Source organism: Tachysurus fulvidraco, chromosome 7, assembly GCF_022655615.1.
Source record: "Tachysurus fulvidraco isolate hzauxx_2018 chromosome 7, HZAU_PFXX_2.0, whole genome shotgun sequence".
Taxonomy (NCBI): domain Eukaryota; kingdom Metazoa; phylum Chordata; class Actinopteri; order Siluriformes; family Bagridae; genus Tachysurus; species Tachysurus fulvidraco.
In genome coordinates this window covers 13,833,973-13,852,613 of record NC_062524.1, presented here as the reverse complement: position 1 = coordinate 13,852,613, position 18,641 = coordinate 13,833,973, and the positions used below count along the sequence as shown (strand labels likewise).

The 18,641-nt window shown below is 46.4% G+C and overlaps 2 protein-coding genes across 4 annotated transcripts; both read right to left on the bottom strand.

The window, feature by feature from the left end:
* Positions 1-753: 753 nt before the first annotated feature.
* tcf19l (transcription factor 19 (SC1), like) lies at positions 754-6,765 on the bottom strand. Of its 3 annotated transcripts, none has more exons than XM_027163698.2 (4): positions 6,452-6,765; positions 4,896-5,441; positions 3,766-4,735; positions 754-1,187 (listed from the first exon to the last, which is right to left on the bottom strand). In XM_027163698.2, the coding sequence occupies exons 2-4, from the start codon at positions 5,176-5,178 to the stop codon at positions 845-847; spliced, it is 1,596 nt and encodes a 531-aa protein (XP_027019499.2). In that variant the 5' UTR covers positions 5,179-5,441; positions 6,452-6,765; the 3' UTR covers positions 754-844. The 3 variants fall into 3 exon arrangements, with proteins under 3 accessions (XP_027019499.2, XP_027019497.2, XP_027019498.2); XM_027163696.2 differs by having other exon boundaries at positions 754-1,190; positions 6,452-6,757; XM_027163697.2 differs by lacking the exon at positions 6,452-6,765 and adding an exon at positions 6,251-6,396 and having other exon boundaries at positions 754-1,190.
* A 2,257-nt stretch (positions 6,766-9,022) lies between these two features.
* On the bottom strand, positions 9,023-17,700 carry sdha (succinate dehydrogenase complex, subunit A, flavoprotein (Fp)). Its single transcript, XM_027163703.2, has 15 exons — positions 17,564-17,700; positions 17,013-17,096; positions 16,428-16,589; positions 13,624-13,767; positions 13,059-13,223; positions 12,807-12,955; positions 12,271-12,395; positions 11,898-12,066; positions 11,607-11,802; positions 10,959-11,130; positions 10,106-10,224; positions 9,887-9,998; positions 9,667-9,797; positions 9,446-9,559; positions 9,023-9,324 (listed from the first exon to the last, which is right to left on the bottom strand). Exons 1-15 carry the CDS (start codon positions 17,621-17,623, stop codon positions 9,238-9,240), a joined length of 1,989 nt encoding a protein of 662 aa, XP_027019504.1. The 5' UTR covers positions 17,624-17,700; the 3' UTR covers positions 9,023-9,237.
* Between the last annotated feature and the right edge of the window lie 941 nt (positions 17,701-18,641).

Genomic DNA, 18,641 nt, shown 5'->3' with positions numbered 1-18,641 from the left:
CTCATGCACACACCATGCAGAGAACCTCAAGAGCCATGAAACGACTAGTGATGCAGTATTTGCTAGAAATACATTTAAGTACTTTTTATTATCTACTGGAACACTGGAACCAGCAGCCAGGTGTAAACTGCAGAGAACCTTGTGGTAGGGTGGATCCTACAACTAAAGTCCACCCCTATCATTTATGGGGTTAAAAAGAGGGCCAGTTAGTAGATACCAGGACCTGAAGTGACTGTGCAGAACGCATTTATAGCAATTACTAGCTTACTGTAACTCTGGTGAAGGTCTTGGCATGGAGTACACACAAACGTACACCTGACTGTTACCTGCTGAATTGTGCTGAGCAGGAACTCTCACCTGGAGCAGAGAGCCTCTGAACCAAAGCTATTTGATCGATATATACTTCTATTCATCAAATAAATAATGTTAAAGCAAAGTGGTAGGCTGCAAAAAACTAAAATCTGGGTCATGCACACTTTTGCCTTTTGGAAAAATAAGATGCAAATGAATCCAGATCCATATTTATCCAGGAGATTCTTAAAAATGTTAAGATTGACTTTAGAAGAGCACTGGATGGGCCTCCATGATTTTAGGAGAACACTTGAGGAACCCATAAGCTTTGGGTTTGTGACAGGTTGTGCCCATTGTGACCCATTGACTCACTCAGGTCTGAATCGGATCATAATGCTCTAAAGCTTAGTGTGTTACCTTGACAAACCGAGACTGATGTTTAAAAATGAGTAGATGAGGACATCAAACAACAGAGACTTTATTGCTTAAATATGGATCTTGAAGGCGCACCGCTTGTCTGACCAGCCTTGTTAATTACCATAAGTGGAGCCACTCAGCAGCAGCCACAGTGGAATTCAGCGGTAGGATCGAGCAGGACTGCAGCACGGTTGCGGTCGTTTGGAAGGCAGTCCAAGTGATACCAGGCATCGCAGTCATCACACTGCACCCACTGCACCGTGTCCTGCTGCGGCAGACGACAACACAACGCGGCACATGGCTCTACGCCCTGTACTGCCCTCATTTCTTCTTCGTTTTCATCGTCATCTTCATCCTCTGAAGACGAGGATGCTGAAGATGAAGAGGAGGAGGAGCTAGACGATGACGATGAGGAGGAGGAAGCGGGAGACGGAAGGGAAGGCTGGGGTGGTGGATGCTTCCTGGGTCTGCCACGCCGTCTACTGCAACAATAAATGAAAGGTTCAATTCATGAAATGGTCGCTGGATCGCTACCCTAAAATAAACGTACAAATAAAATACATCTCAGCTTCTTACGGAGTTGTGGTCAGAGCACAGGGTGAGTCATGACACAGTGATACTGGAGCAGAGTTATAGAGTTTGTTAGAAGGCCCAACAGTGGCAGACATGGCAGCTCTGGTGCTTAAAGGTGGGGTCTCCGGTGTTTGAAAGCCAATGTTGACATTTGAAATCACCAAAACATGCCCCTAACCCAAATTTTCTTGCTTGTTTGTTTATCTGCAATCGTATTGTTCTTTCCTTCAGCTATGATAAAAACACATTTCTTTCCATTAGTTGCGTCTTTATCATAGCTGAAGGGAAGAACAATATGACTGCAGATAAACAAACAAGCAAAAATGACCTACAAGCATAATCATGCAAAGGACAGCATATATTAGTTCTGTGAAACAAAGCAAAAGCAGCGTTACTCACCTATTGAGAAGGAAAAAAGCGCCTTGGCATCTTAAGTAAAGTTGGCCGCATATTCACAGATTGGAGTTTCCCCGAGTCAATAACTCCTGAACTAAACGCTGTTACTAGCAAAATGCAGTTGTAGCTGCCTCTCTACATTACTACGATAGAAAAGAGGTGTTATTTGTGTAGTAACGGCATTTAGCTCTGGAGTTAACTCCTGTGAATATGCGGCCAACTTCCCACTCCTTCAGTTCTCTCCAGCGCTGGAAAGCTGATCCTATATTAACACGTCCTACTTCTTGCCTTATCGAAAGCCTTTCTTTGCTTTCTTTCTTTGTTTTTATCCTCCGTGTCAATGTTAAAACCGCTTTCTGCTAATGTCACACGTGCGCACTGAACGCTCTCTCTGCCCATATTGACAAGCCCCGGCCCTTTCTGCTCACTGGTGACACGTTTGTTTTGTTTTTGTTTTGTTTGGCGGCCCGACGTAGTTTTCTGAAGCATTTCGCAAAAAATGGAGACCCCACATTTAAACCTCCAACTTTCAAATCAGGAACATGGAGCCTTAACTGCCACCAACCACCACTGACCACAAACACCACCACAATTAACACATGTTAAAGGATTTATTAAATTAAATATTTCCTTCAGTATCAGTAAGTGGCTTATGCTGGTGCAGGTAACTGGAGTGAGTCTGGATAACCTGGAGGAACCCTGTGCTGGTTCAGGGAGGATATGTGACTGTGACTTTAATCCTCGAGCACCAAAAAAAAAAAAAAAATAATAATAATAATAATAATAATAATAATAATAATAATAAGCTGAGAGAGGGCATCAGTGGTGTGCAAGCACCCTGTTAGTGGCCCCAGTCTAGAGACCATGAACAGACTTCAGTTGTGTGGTGGTGTTATTTCTATTTTTTCTTTATAGCTTTAAGTTATAAAAAAAAAAGTTTTCTGAAGGATTTGAACCAGGAATAGTATAATTATTTTTCTGAAGTAAGGCACAGGTCCAGAATCACAATCAGTTTTGATCTTCAGTAGAGCTGCAACAACAATTTTTAGAGCTGAAATCAAAGCATTTGTTTTGCCTCAAACATAAATGTCCAGGGTGACTTTGGGACTGATGACAGGTTGTTAAAGATTATTGGCCCAGTAGCATGTTTAAGACCTAAAACAAATATAAGATATTGGCAAATATTTTGTCCAAGAGTTAAGAGTTACGCAATTTAAAAGTCAACAACAATCTTTTGATAATTGTGGAGAAAATAAAGTTCATAAATATCATTTCACACTGGAGTTAATGAGAGAAAACACCATGTAAAACAACAGAGTGGAGCAATTTGTAGATCTTGTTTACTCTTCTTTGCTATGGAGCTAATCTGATGACCATCTGCTGTCTTCCCCAATAGGGCATTTAAAAATAAGGAGTTTATATAAAGTTTCTTTGCTTGGAATTTGTGCATTTTAACAGATATTGTAAAGCTTTAACACACTGATCTACCCTTCAGTTCAGAGTCATTCACAGTCCAGCAGTCAGTCCAGAGCTCTTTATTCAGTCCAGGGACATGACAACATTATGGAGTGACGATGAGAGTGAAGATGTTCGAGCGCATGTGATCCTTCATAAAGAGCACGTACACGCTGCTTCTCCGTCATCTCCTTTCATACCACACTGAATTTTATACACAGACACCAAAAAAACTGATTTGTAGTGCTAGTCACTCAAAACACTGATGAACATTATTACTATGGCAACCAGTAGTAAGAATGCCTACTGACAATTTTTTTAAGTACAGCGACTGGCGGGAGGTTTGGGAGATTCGCATGTTCTTCACAAACAACCAGTAGGATACAGCCATATTAACACCTCTATCTCATGTTATTTCATGTGGTAGCTCAGTGGTTAAGGTGTTGGTCTACTGATCAGAAGGTTCAAACTGCCACTGCTGGGCCCTTGAGAAAGGCCCTTAACACTCAGTTTTACAAGTTGAAATAAAAATGTAAATCACTCTGCATAAGGGAGTGTGCTAAATGCCAGTAATGTACACTTTAAGCTAGAAGGATCACAAATAAACGTGTTTAAATCAACAAACTGACGTACCTGGTGGTGGCGTGGAAGCGTGCGCCGTTTCCCCTCACCACTTTGGCTAGCCTTGTGGGTGGAGTCGCCAGCTGATAACTTTCACCTCCGACGACTAGTGAAGAACATATAGGACTGCTGTTTGCCCTTCGCCTGCCGCGAAGAGCTGAAGAGCAACGCTTCTGTTGCCGGCACCCCACCAGATTCATACTTTTGTTGTGGGCTGGATTTTCACTCTCCCGCTTCAGGATCAAGGTAAAAGAAGGATGTTCGAGTTTTCTGTTGTTCAACTGATTGATAATGGCTGCATTTTGCTTGTGCATGACCGGCCTGGTGTCTAGCTGCGGCCTCATACTTAACTCCATATTCGACAGCGGAGACTGGAAAATCTCAGACTCAGACTTGTACAGACGTCGTCTCTTGCCAGCTTTGGCTTTCCACGCTTCCTCTAAGCCGGGCCGGGCACCATCATGGTCCTCCACGCTGTCGTCTTCCAAAAGCACGGTGTGGGCTGATTTGCGTCGACTTTTGGAGGACGGTGGAATGGACTTTGCAGTCTCTCGATTGTTGGAAAGAGAAGGAGGAGTTGAAGGTGGAACCAAAGTTTGAAATGATGGGATGTCGGCTGAATTTAGGCCGGTGGTTTTGTCAGTCCTCTTGAAGGTCCAGCAGCTGCCATTGATCTTACTCAGGCTGCCAATGGAGTTTAGAATGACCGTGGCTTTGTTGATGGACAGCTTAGAAATGTCAAGGCTGGGCTCCTGTTTGCAGTCCAGACTCGTTCGAATCCGGTTATTAATATTGGACGAGAAAGAGTTTGCTTTCGGGACAGTTATGGCATCAAAGTCCTGTGGACTGACCCTGACCTTCTGGAAAAGGAAGTAGAACTCTGGGCTCCCTTGCTCTGTTTGCCCACCAAAGGTCAGCGTGTCACCATCAAATATCTCCAACAAGACACCCGACTGGATTCGGACATCGTTCACCCAGGTACCTGTCAACAGATAGATGAAACACTGATGTTACATTAACATTCCAGTTTTAATCTGAACCTTCGAATAAAACACGTCTCCATCATTATAGAAACCTTTTTTATTTTAGGACACAAAAAAACTCATTCCAGCATTTTAGTCAGTAATGTCAGTAACACCCACCATGGCTGCTTCGGTCCCTCACTTGGACCTTCCAGCTTTCCTCTCCTGCAGCGTCACTCTGTTTTTCAGCGTGTAGCTCAGCATGTATACGTGAAATGGTCGATGACTCCAGAGTGACGTCGCACAACTCCGCCCGCCTGCCCAACCTGAACACAGAGTTGGCGAGGGCTGGCCGGAAAGTGTACAGGTCATGAACCGAGTCTGAAACGGTGCCGGGGCTGCTTACAGCACTCGATGTGCCTATTCTCAACAGCTGGAAACAGGAGTGAATCCCAGGGAACATGATGGCAAGACCACGAGGGATAAAAGCCAAAATGACAGCCACCTGTAAATCGCTTATACAGAACCGCTGGCAGGATCACGACCCTCCATTGGAGATTTCCTTTAATCATCAAATATAAAATCCTGTAAAAGTTTTACAGCCACATCATATAAAAAAAATCTAGCATATAAAAATAGGAACTAATTGTTTGTCAATGCTGTTGTGTCAATGCAAGCAGATGTGTGGAGATGAAGGTGAAGTCACACTGATAGATGCTCTTCATCCTGAAATAAAGAAAACCCAGATATAGTATCCTCATATTTCACATTAGTATGAAGTAACACATTGAACATCAGTTATTGGTGACAAGAGATTTATCATTATACAGTATATAGTAAATAGAACTGTTATTATACATGTTCTTTAAACCCTCATGCCAAGCACGGCTAATAGGACTTAGCTGCGCCGCTGCGGCTAATAGGACTTAGCTGCGCCGCTGCGGCTAATACGACTTAGCTGCGCCGCTGCGGCTAATACGACTTAGCTTAGCCGCTGCGGCTAATACGACTTAGCTTAGCCGCTGCGGCTAATACGACTTAGCTTAGCCGCTGCGGCTAATACGACTTAGCTTAGCCGCTGCGGCTAATACGACTTAGCTTAGCCGCTGCGGCTAATACGACTTAGCTTAGCCGCTGCGGCTAATACGACTTAGCTTAGCCGCTGCGGCTAATACGACTTAGCTTAGCCGCTGCAGCTAATACGACTTAGCTTAGCCGCTGCAGCTAATACGACTTAGCTTAGCCGCTGCAGCTAATACGACTTAGCTTAACCGCTGCAGCTAATAGGACTTAGCTTAGCCGCTGCAGCTAATACGACTTAGCTTAGCCGCTGCAGCTAATACGACTTAGCTTAGCCGCTGCAGCTAATAGGACTTAGCTTAGCCGCTGCAGCTAATAGGAGTTAGCTTAGCCACTGCAGCTAATAGGATTTGCCTTGCCTTATTGTTTAGCATGGACAGTTAGCCCATTAGCCTGCGCTAGCTGAGCTGTAATAATAACACAGATCTACGGCGCGTTTCTTTCTCAATCCTCACATTAGTGACTCCGGTCTATCAGCGTCAGGGCGCGCGTGCACTTTTGTCAGCACACTGTAAACAGGAAGTGCCGAAGTGAAGGCGCTAAACGCGGCTCAGCTCACAGCCCGAATAAAGTAGTAATAGCGCACTGAGGACGTATTTAAAGCCCTGTTATAGACGAGCAGTGGGCAGAAAAGGGTGTATAAAACCATGACATACCCTACATATGAAGGCAGACTGCCACAAGCCGGAGCTTTATCTCTCTTTTCGGGTCCTCGGTAATAACCATCATTCCTTCCCAGGAAGTGCTTTGAAATTTGGCGCGCCGGTTTCCTTGCGCGAGACCGAACAGCACTTCCGGTGTGACTGCAGTAAGGTTAAGCATTTTATTCAATCCTACATGAAAGTGTTTACAGTTTTAATTGTTTTACTTAGTTCGATACTCTATAGTGTTTACTTTGTGTGTGAAACTTTAATAAAATAAACTAGGAGTCAGACACCAGGCTCCTCCCACTCGGCAGAGTAAAGACATCAGCAGGCTTCTCTCACTGGGTCAGACATCTGGCTCCTCCCACTGGACAGAGTCAGACATCTAGCTCCTCCCACTGAGCGGAGTCACATCCTCTCATTGGGCGGAGTCAGACATCTGGCTCCTCTCACTAGGCGGAGTCAGACATCAGGCTCCTCTCATTGGGCGGAGTCAGACAACAGCAGGCTCCTCTCATTGGGTGGAGTCAGACATCTGGCTCCTCTCATTGGGCGGAGTCAGATAGCAGGCTCCTCTCATTAGGTGGAGTCAGACAACAACAGGCTCCTCTCATTGGGCGGAGTCAGACAACATCGGCTCCTCTCATTGGGTGTAGTCAGACATCTGGCTCCTCTCACTGGGCAGTCAGACATCGGTCTCCTCTCACTGGGCGGAGTCAGACATCAGCAGTCTCCTCTCACTGAGTGGAGTCAGACAACACAGGAGGCTCCTCTCATTATTTCCTTATTGTCTTTTATGATGATTGTTCCTGTTGTTTGATGAACTTGAGTCCTATAAGAAATAAATTAGTTTTCTTCTCTCATGTTTTCTTTACAAAATGGTTCCCATCATGCAAATTCTCTTGAGAAATGCATAACGTTTACACAACTGTAACTGCTGCTATTTTATGTAGTGTTCATTCCTGTACTTTTGTACATGTACTGTATAATATAGTGTATGTACAGTACACTGGTCAGCACTGCTTTTGTCTAGTGTTTCATCCTGCACTGTCCTTCATCCCATACTGTCTTTTGTCTGTACTGTCTTTTTCTGCAGTCTTCTTGTCTTTTGTCCTGCACTTTTTTCCTATACAGACTTTTGTCCTGCACTATCTTCTTGTCTTGTCTTACACTGTGTACACCAGGTTGTACAGATACACTTTATGTGTCTAGGACTAACTTACTTCAGTCTTTATCTCTGTTGTTCTATGTAGCTCCATGGTCCTGGAGGAACGATGTCTCATGTCATTGTGTGCTGTGTCAGATATATTGAGAACGTGTGGTCAATCCTCCAGAGGCATGTGTACAAACAACCCCACATATCTGACAAACCCGACACATAGATTATGTAAGAATGAGCTGCCATCAGTCAGGATGGGGCCCAGAAGCTGATTGACAGCAAGTCAAGGAGAATTGCAGAGATCTTAACAAATGAAAGGTCAACAATGTAAATATTAACTCTGCATTAACTTGACGAAAAGATCTAAAAACACTGAAGCATAATACTTTGACATTTGGGTAATTCTCAGAACTGACACGTGCTGTTAGGTATGAGTTTATATACACAGTACTGCACAAAGGTTTTAGACATATGTGAATAAATGCTGTAAAGTAATAATGCTGTCAAAAATATACTTTAATTGTTTTTATCCATTTAAAAAATGCAATGTGAGCAAACAGAAGACAAAATCTAAATGAAATCATATTCTGTGTGACGACCCTTTGGCCTTAAATTAGCATCTTGCACATTTTGTACACTTACAAAGTCAGGGATTAGAGTCAGGAGTGTGACCAGCACCTGCTTGGCTGCTTATTAAATCATAAGTCATTAACTGACACATCTGTGTAGGAGCTTCACACTGGATGAGGAACCAGACTCTGCTACTAAGGTGAGGTTGTAGAGACAGTTACATGTCCAAGACTGAGCACAGCAACAAGACTCAAAGTAGTTCTACTGCATCAGCAAGTTCTCTCCCAGGACAGAGTTCAGAGCAGACTGCGGTTCATGTGTTCATGATATTTTAAAGAGGCACAAAGAAACACAATGTTGAGGATCGTAGTCGCAGTGGGCCAAGGAAACTTCATGCAGCGGATGAAAGACCTCACATTACACTTGCTTCATTTCGACATCAGCAAAGAACTGGAGGAAACCAGTGTCTGTCTGGAGACGTTTGGTCAGAAGTGGTCTTCATGGAAGAACTGCAGCCAAAAAGCCAGACCGACCTCCGACATGGAAACAAGGCTATGAAACGTAACCATACAGCATTTCTTCCCACGTTCCTAAAACTTTTACACAGTAAGAATATATCTGTGATGCATGAGGAGTCCTGAGACAATCCAGATCTGATCATACAAGGGTCAGTTAGTGCTGGTTCTCTCAAGGCAACAGAACCCAACTGTACACATCACGCTTTTATACACTACTTTGTGTGTGTGTGTGTGTGTGTGTGTGTGTAAAATTTATCAGCAGATCATGAATGAAGTTAATTGTTCAAGTTTCACACTCTGAAATATGTTCGTATGCAGTTTGATAAATGAGGCTGATTCAGTGGAACACAAACACAAGGAATTTAATCATGTATAAGTTTTGGCTGCAGGAAACGACAGATTTGTATTTTTACATCAATTCCAGATTTTGTCTATTTCAGTAGCGCTAAAATGTCATGTAGTATAAGCAGAGATCAACACAAATGTCCTATGATGTACTTTCCACTTGGACTGAGTAGGTTACAGATAAATAACAGTAAGTGTGTGAGAGTTTAATAGGAGCGAATAGCAGGTGGAATGGCGGCACAGTCATCGTTGTTCAGAGTGTCATCGATCACAGGTCTGTATTCCAGAGTGACCTACGATGCAACAAGTCACAGCAGAGTTTATGAAGTTAAAGTAGGATGTGATCCAACAATAAAAAACAAAACAATTTCATGACAATTTGTGCTTCATGTTAAATACACAGTGAAATCGTACCTTTCCTGTCTTTGTGTCCGTGTAGGACAGAGTGTGTTTCCTCCAGTGCTCTTCAAAAGGCTTCTTCTGTTGCCCCTGCAATGGTTTAGAGAAGTCGTACTCATCCACACGCACCTGACACACATATGACACACACACCACAATAAAGATTAATACAATCATTCTATTAGCTGGTTCATTTTTATTCGACTGATAAACAGTGTGACAGAGTTAGAACTTGCTTTGAAATCTTCACGAGCGTGAGCCCCCCTGCTTTCTTTGCGAGCCTCGGCTGCGTTGATGGTCTGCATGGCGTTCAGCATCAGATTCTGCAGTTCCAAAGTCTCCACTAGGTCTGTGTTCCACACAACACCTGACACACCAATGGCAACAGAAGCTTCACATTACACTGTGTTTGATATATATACGGCATCCTCTAGCTATTGCTAACAGGAGACCAACCTCTGTCAAATGTCTTGATGTCGTCCAACATCTGATAGATAGAGTCCATCTTGACGCAACCTTCTTTCAAGACCTCTCCGGTACGAAACACTGCTGCGTGAGTCTGCATAGTCTGAGGACCAAAAACAACATTTTGTAAATCTGGCATCAGGGTTACAGAAAGTAAAAAATATTTTGAACTCATCACCTTAAAATGCAACACACTGCATTATTTAGTACCTTCTGCATGTTAAGCCTGATCTCAGAAGTCCTTGTCGAGCCATTAGCAAAGCGGAGTTTATCCAGATTAGCCACCGATTCCTCCCCAGAATTAGGCTTCAAGGGTTCAAGCTTCTCTCCTGTTTCAGCAAAAGAAGAATAAATAAAATACCTGGTTCCTTAAACAGTTCATTTAAGAGCTAACCTTTAGAACCTAGTGGTGGAACAGAATGAACTGTACATGGTCTGAATAAAGTAAAACTGTGGAGCGTGCTTCTGAACTAATCACTTAAACGTATCCTCCAGATATCGAGATGAATCATGTTTTTTTGAAAACCTTGTGTCACATCTTTATTTCTTGTCCATGTCTCGGTGTTGGAAACAAGCTCAAGCTGGCAGTTAATTGTCAGATGTTTCCAGAATACCAAGCACACAAGATGATCAGTTGCTGTGGCTTTCTGAGGATGCTGTGGTGTCCTCAGAAAGTCCATTACCAGCATGAGGTGGCATCATGTACTGAGAGGTAGAAGGCTACAGGAGAACTGAACCAGATGGAGGCTGAAGGACAGCATGAGCTTCTCCTGGCACTTCACCGAGACTGATGTGAGAGCGCTGGGATGGTATTGGGATTAGAGTCTGGTGTTTAGCTGAATGCTAGGCCGAGTGTAGCATAGAAAAAGGCTGCTGTAGTCTCACCAAAGAGACACAAAGGGAAGTGACTCTTCAAAAGAGGGAGTCCTGCTCCACCAGTACACCTTACTGCGAGTCGTTAAAACAGTCCTACAGTGTAATCACGGTATTTATTACAATCCATCAAACGATCTAAACACTGAAGGTGTCAGTGTAATGCTACAGAGCTGTAGTTCCTGCCTACCTGGAGTGTTGCTCTCAGCGATGGTGAGAGCACATGCACGGCCAAACACCACAAGATCCAGCAGCGAGTTGGCGCCCAGGCGGTTGGCACCATGTACAGAAGCACAGCCGGATTCACCACAGGCATATAACCCTGGCACTACCCGATCCTCACCATCCTGGTAAGTGATGACCTATGCAGGAAACAAACTTTAGCAAACATCTACTGCCACAGCACGGGAAAATCAGCTAACGCTTATGTCGATGTTCCGGATATTTTCTATTGATCTGTTTAGTCAGAACGGTTAAATTTTCTACTGCTTTATCTGAACAACCCATCGCAGGGCACACACACAATCTCATTCACTCACACAATCACACACTACGGACATTTTTCCAGAGATGCCAATCAACCTACCATACATGTCTTTGGACCGGGGGACGAAACCAGAGTACCCGGAGGTAACCCCAGAGGCACGGGGAGAACATGCAAACTCCACACACACAAGGCGGAGGCAGGAATCGAACCCCCAACCCTGGAAGTGTGTGGTGAATGTGCTAACCAATAAGCCACCAAGCCCCCCCCCAGAGCACAAATATTGGGGCCAAATAACTTCATATATAAGCTTTAAAAGAAAAAGAATCATCTGAAAATGATTAAAACAGGAACCTGTCCCTTGTAGTTGGTGGGGACGCCACCCATGTTGTAGTGCACTGTGGGTAAGACTGGGATGGGGTCCTTCGTCACGTCCACACCAGCAAAGATCATGGCTGTTTCAGAGATTCCTGGCAGACGGGACGCCAGCTGCTGAGGTGGGAGGTGGTGCAGCTGGAGGTGGACGTGATCTTTCTCTGGTCCTACACCTCTGAGCAAGAACAACACAGTGGAGTATTTAATTAGACACCCACACAGTCCACTTTATTAAGAACACCTGTCCAGCCAATGGAGGAAGAAGCATACCTTCCTTCACGGATTTCGATGGTCATGGCACGAGAAACCACGTCCCTGGAGGCCAGGTCTTTAGCGTTTGGAGCATAGCGTTCCATAAACCTCTCGCCTTCGCTGTTAATCAAGATTCCACCTTCACCACGACAGCCTTCTGTGATCAGGCAACCAGCTCCATAGATACCTAGATTAAAAAAAAAAAGGAGAGAGATTAGATTACTTCAAATCCAAAAGCTTCACGTTCTCAAGCTAGGATCTGGGAAAGGTGCATGTTAAGAAGTACTTTGTATTAAAACCCAAACCAGTCATTTTCTTTAAGAAGTATAACACACAAACACAAAGTTAAACTGTATGTATATTTATGGAAGTGCAGTCATGTGGTCCTGACCTGTGGGGTGAAACTGAACAAACTCCAGGTCCTGGCACGGCAGGCCGGCGCGAGTTACCATGGCAGTGCCGTCTCCAGTACTAGTGTGTGCTGAAGTGCAGCTGAAATATGTGCGTCCATAACCGCTGTGGAGACATGGAGGCATTTTCAGTGTATATCCAGTATCAACACATGGAACAAAATACAGGATTAAGACAAGTGGAAGCTGACGCTGTCACCGGTGCCAAAATATCTGGTCCTCTTAACCCTAACCACCACATGTTCTGTAGAGCCTCTCAGATGTATGCACAGACAACCTCCAGCGAGCCTCCAGCACAGAGAGCAGAACAGAACAATAATTATTTTGGATTAACAGCAGCATTTGTTCCTTGTGAGCATGTACAGTCCAGTCAGGTTGGGATTGACATGACGTACTACACAGTTAATAAACGGGGGACTGAGGAAACAGTGTCACTTTCCTTATCTGAAAGTCTGCTTCATTTAACAGTAACGACCTTTTCACTAAGTCATGATAAATGAGAAAGTTTTTTCCTTACCCTGTGGCGATCACTGTGTTCTTGGCCCTGAAGCGGTGAATAGAGCCATCTTCCATACACAAGGCGATGACTCCTACACATTTCCCTTCCTCCATCAACAGGTCTAGGGCGAAATACTCCACAAAATAGCTGGTGTCGTACCTCAGGGACTGTAACGAAACAGCACAGAGAGAGAACGATGCTCAAAACCTAAACTGGACTTGTCAGAGAAATATGAGAAACGATTTGGGTGAAGTGGGCGCTGTGACACACCCGTCCGTAGAGTGTGTGTAGGAGAGAGTGACCCGTCCTGTCGGCCACGCAGCAGCACCTGTGAGCCTGGCCTCCTTTACCATATTTAAGGCTCTGGCCTCCAAACGCACGCTGGTAGATTCGTCCATCCTCCGTACGGCTGAACGGCATGCCAAAGTTCTCCAGCTGAGCGGGGACAGAGGGGGGGGGGAGGGGGAGGGAGAGAGGAGACAGACAGACAGACAGACAAAGAAAGCGAGAGAGGAGAGAGACAGACAGACAGAAAGAGAGAGAGAGGACAGAGACAGAGAGAGAGAGAGAGAGAGAGAGAGAGGACAGAGACAGAGAGAGAGAGAGAGAGAGAGAGAGAGAGAGAGGAGGGGGGGAGAGAGGGGAGACAGACAGAACAGAGAGAAGGGTGAGAGGGGGTGAGAGAGAGAGAGAATATTAATGGATATACTATATATCACTATATTCCTGTTACAGTGCTGTGTACAGTATGTTGTTATAACACACCTGACTATGATGCACAGGATATCCTGCCGTATCACAGTACAGGTAATAAAGATGAAGGTGTTGTTCTCACCTCTACCACAGCAGCAGGAGCCTGTTCTGTCATATAGTGAATGGCATCCTGGTCTCCCAACCAATCAGAGCCTTTCACGGTGTCGTAAAAGTGCCAGCGCCAATCATCGTCCTCCATGTTTCCAAGTGCCGCATTAATCCCGCCCTAGAGTTACAACATGCTTATTACTCTTTAATTATCAAAAAGCTTTTCTCCACAAAACAAAGAGTCAAAAACACATCTACAGTAATGACTGTGATGTACAGAACACCACTGAGTCCGAGTTCTCCTCACACACACACACTCTCGCGCGCGCACACACACTTTCGCACACACTCGCACGCGCGCACACACTCTCTCGCGCGCGACCACACACACTCTCTCGCGCGCGACCACACACACTCTCTCGCGCGCGACCACACACACTCTCTCGCGCACACACACACACACACTCACTCTCTCGCGCACACACACACTCTCTCGCGCACACACACTCGCGCACACACACTCGCGCACACACACTCGCGCACACACACTCGCGCACACACACTCGCGCACACACACACACACACACACACACTCGCGCACACACTCGCGCACACACACACACACACACACTCGCGCACACACACACACACACACACTCGCGCACACACACACACACACACTCGCGCACACACACACACTCGCGCACACACACACACACACACTCTCGCACACACACACACACACACACTCGCGCACACACACACACGCACACTCGCGCACACACACACACGCACACTCGCGCACACACACACACGCACACTCGCGCACACACACACACGCACACTCGCGCACACACGCGCACTCTCGCGCACACACGCGCACTCTCGCGCACACACGCGCACACTCGCGCACACTCTCGCACGCACACTCTCGCACACTCTCGCACGCACACTCTCGCACGCACACACTCGCGCTCTCTCGCACGCACACACTCGCGCTCTCTCGCACGCACACACTCGCGCTCTCTCGCACGCACACACTCGCGCTCTCTCGCACGCACACACTCGCGCTCTCTCGCACGCACACACTCGCGCTCTCTCGCACGCACACACTCGCGCTCTCTCGCACGCACACACTCGCGCTCTCTCGCACGCACGCACACTCGCGCTCTCTCGCACGCACGCACACTCGCGCTTTCTCGCACGCACACTCGCGCTTTCTCGCACGCACACTCGCGCTTTCTCGCACGCACACTCGCGCTTTCTCGCACGCACACTCGCGCTTTCTCGCACGCACTCTCGCGCGCACTCTCGCACGCACACTCTCGCGCGCACACTCTCGCACTCTCGCACGCACACTCTCGCACGCACACTCTCGCACGCACACTCTCGCACTCTCGCACGCACACTCTCGCACTCTCGCACGCACACTCTCGCTCTCTCGCACGCACACTCTCGCGCACACGCACGCACACTCTCGCGCACACGCACGCACACTCTCGCGCACACGCACGCACACTCTCGCGCACACGCACGCACACTCTCGCGCACACGCACGCACACTCGCGCACTCACACTCGCGCACTCACACTCTCGCACTCACACTCTCGCACTCACACTCTCGCACTCACACTCTCGCACTCACACTCTCGCACTCACACTCTCGCACTCACACTCTCGCACTCACACTCTCGCACTCACACTCGCGCACTCACACTCTCGCACTCACACTCACGCACGCACACTCTCGCACGCACACTCTCGCACTCACACTCTCGCACTCACACTCTCGCACTCACACTCTCGCACTCACACTCTCGCACTCACACTCTCGCACTCACACTCTCGCACTCACACTCTCGCACTCACACTCTCGCACTCACACTCTCGCACTCACACTCTCGCACTCACACTCTCGCACTCACACTCTCGCACACACACACACACTCTCGCACACTCTCGCACACGCGCACACACACACACACTCGCGCGCGCACACACACACACACTCGCACGCACACTCTCGCACGCACACTCTCGCACGCACACTCTCGCACGAACACTCTCGCACGCACACTCTCGCACACGCGCACACACACACTCGCGCGCGCACACACACACGCACACGCACGCGCACACGCACGCACACACTCGCGCACACGCACGCACACACTCGCGCACGCACGCACACTCGCGCACACGCACGCACACTCGCGCACACGCACGCACACTCGCGCACACTCGCGCACACGCACGCACACTCGCGCACACTCGCGCACGCACACTCTCGCACGCACACTCTCGCACGCACACTCTCGCACGCACACTCTCGCACGCACACTCTCGCACGCACACTCTCGCACGCACACTCTCGCACGCACACTCTCGCACGCACACTCTCGCACGCACACTCTCGCACGCACACTCTCGCACTCACACTCTCGCACGCACACTCTCGCACGCACACACACTCTCGCACACTCTCGCACACGCGCACACACACACTCTCGCGCACACACACACACATTAATTACACATTAATGACTGTGATGTACAGAATACCACCGAGTTCTCTCTCTTCTGAATAAGAAACTGTTAAAACGCTTCAGTCATGCAGTGAAGACAAGAGAAGGAGGAAGAACCTCTTGATGCCATGAGCTCCATCGTCAGAAAAGTTTAGTTAGAACGTTCCAGAACTTTAGTTGATCATCTATATTTATTTATGAATTCTGTTCTGTCCTTCAGATTCTTTGTGTACAGTCTCTGGATTTCTGCTGTCTGATCTATTGTCTCAGATTCAGCGTCTGATCTCAAACCCAAATGTTTAGAGACATTTACCTGTGCAGCCACTGTGTGAGAGCGCGTGGGGAACAGCTTGGTGACACACGCCGTATTGAAGCCAGCTTCCGACAGTCCAAATGCGGCACGCAGTCCGGCGCCACCTGCCCCCACTACCACAGCATCAAACTCATGATCTACCACAGGGTAATGTGTGGAGATCTGTAACACAAACACAACAACACTCACAGCAGCCAGGTGTGTATTTATGCTGAGAAAGGTCTTGGCCACATCAAAATAATTACACAATGCTGAGCAGCGAGTCGTCACGTGATCTGATGCAACGATTGAACAAAATGAATTCAGCCTCTGTTTTTTTTTTTCACGTTTCAGTGTTTATTCTGAGCAAATCAGGGTATAAAATGCAGCTGAATCGAACAGTAAGAGGCAGAACCACTGACAGTGTGCACAACACCAACATGTCAGTTTCAGTGTCATTGGATTTAATAATAATAATCTGATGTCTGATTGAGATCAGATTTAGTGACCAGATATTTTATATTAAACACTTCTGATGCAGTGTGACTAAATGGACAGGGTAAAAAATTTTGTGTAAAGTTGAACAGAAAGAACAAAATAACTTACAGCATCTGATACTTTGGCGTCTCCCCCTTTCCCATAAATTGAGAAATGAAGCTTACGGAGGCTGGCGGGGCATCCGGAGGGTAACTGGGAACAAAAGTTAACGTTTGGGTAAAGTGACAATCTGAAGACTTTATAACACAAAAGAGCATTTCAGAGTTCAAAAACATGCGCGCACACACACACACTCACTCACTCACTCACTCACACTCTCTCTTTCTCTCTCTCACACACACACACACACACACACACACACACGCACGCGTATATATATACATATACACACACATGCACGCATATATATATATATACACACACACGCGCGCACACACGCGCACACACACACACGCGCGCGCATATATGTGTATATATATATATATACACACACACACACACACACACACACACACACAGTGACCTACACACAGTTACCTAACATTTGACCCTGAGCTATAAAGACATGTTCACTTATAAATACGTGTGGCGTTTCTGCACCTATTAAACACACTCACTTCGGTACACACGCATTACAGTGACACCGTTTAATCACTTACAGCTTTAGAGAATAAAACCCTATTTCCGAGGACACGAGAAGTAGCGAAGAGCGCCGCCATGTTGGATCAGCGATGTTTTTCTTTATTTAACTGAGTCACACACACCAGTGATATTACTGACACCTACTGGACTGGAGGGTTGATTATTCCTACCTGTCCTCCATCACACCCAAAATGGTAATAAAATACTCCAAGATTTAAAATGTCTAATTCATTTAAATATCAAGTTCTAAATCAATAACATCAAATAGCATCAAGTTCAAAATTAGAGAAAATAAGAGTACATTTATCACTCTGCATTACATTTACAGAATTTGGCACACACCCTTATCCAGAGTGACTTACAAGTGAGCAATTGAGGGTTAAGGGCCTTGCTCAGGGGCCCAGCAGTGGCAGCTTGGTCCTGGGGTACAAATCCATGACCTTCCGATCAGTAGTCCAACACCTTAACCTCTTATGGACCTCCGCCTATATCCATTGTCCAACAAAAAGTGGTACAGCTCCCACACACAGGGGTGAGCCTGGTCTCATTTGAAAGAAGAGATTCTCTAGTTTCAGAAACTAGTTTCAGATTGATTCTAGACCTTACTGGCACAAAGTTACAGGGGTTTGAATGCAGATTTTCCTGTCCGCCTGGGTTGATTTTCTGATAAACTTATTAATCTTATTTTTCTGGAACATGTTAGGGACAAACCAACAACTGAGAGTCATAGCCACATGTCTTGGCTTTCACCAAAAAAAATTCAAGTCAAAAGACTGTAAAAGGCTGCAGGCTCAGTCTGACAAGCAATAAACAAGCCTAGACTCTCTCTCTATCAATCTGGTGTGAAAACAGGCCTGTAACTTGACACCCTGAGCTGTGAGAGGGACAAAAGGTCAGGGATTATGCAAGAATTCTTCTGCGCATCCAGTTCACGCAGACACAGGCAAAGAACATACGGCATGTCATATACCGTTGGAATCGTCTGCTTATTGGCTAAACGGCTGTATAGGTCCCATCCCATTTCATTGCTATTGGAAGGAGTAATTGTCAGTCAAAGGCGGGCTCCCAAAAATTAGGTCATGCCACCATTGGCTT

Excerpts from the sequence above, each read along its gene's own strand:
- tcf19l (XM_027163696.2), bottom strand. The coding sequence starts at position 5,178 with ATGTTCCCTGGGATTCACTCCTGTTTCCAGCTGTTGAGAATAGGCACA. Across the intron at positions 4,736-4,895 it reads GAGGGACCGAAGCAGCCATG|GTACCTGGGTGAACGATGTC; the intron begins GTGGGTGTTACT and ends ATCTGTTGACAG. Across the intron at positions 1,191-3,765 it reads CGCTTCCACGCCACCACCAG|TAGACGGCGTGGCAGACCCA; the intron begins GTACGTCAGTTT and ends TTATTGTTGCAG.
- sdha (XM_027163703.2), bottom strand. The coding sequence starts at position 17,623 with ATGGCGGCGCTCTTCGCTACTTCTCGTGTCCTCGGAAATAGGGTTTTA. Across the intron at positions 16,590-17,012 it reads ACGCCAAAGTATCAGATGCT|ATCTCCACACATTACCCTGT; the intron begins GTAAGTTATTTT and ends TTTGTGTTACAG. Across the intron at positions 12,067-12,270 it reads TGTTCAGTTTCACCCCACAG|GTATCTATGGAGCTGGTTGC; the intron begins GTCAGGACCACA and ends TTTTTAATCTAG.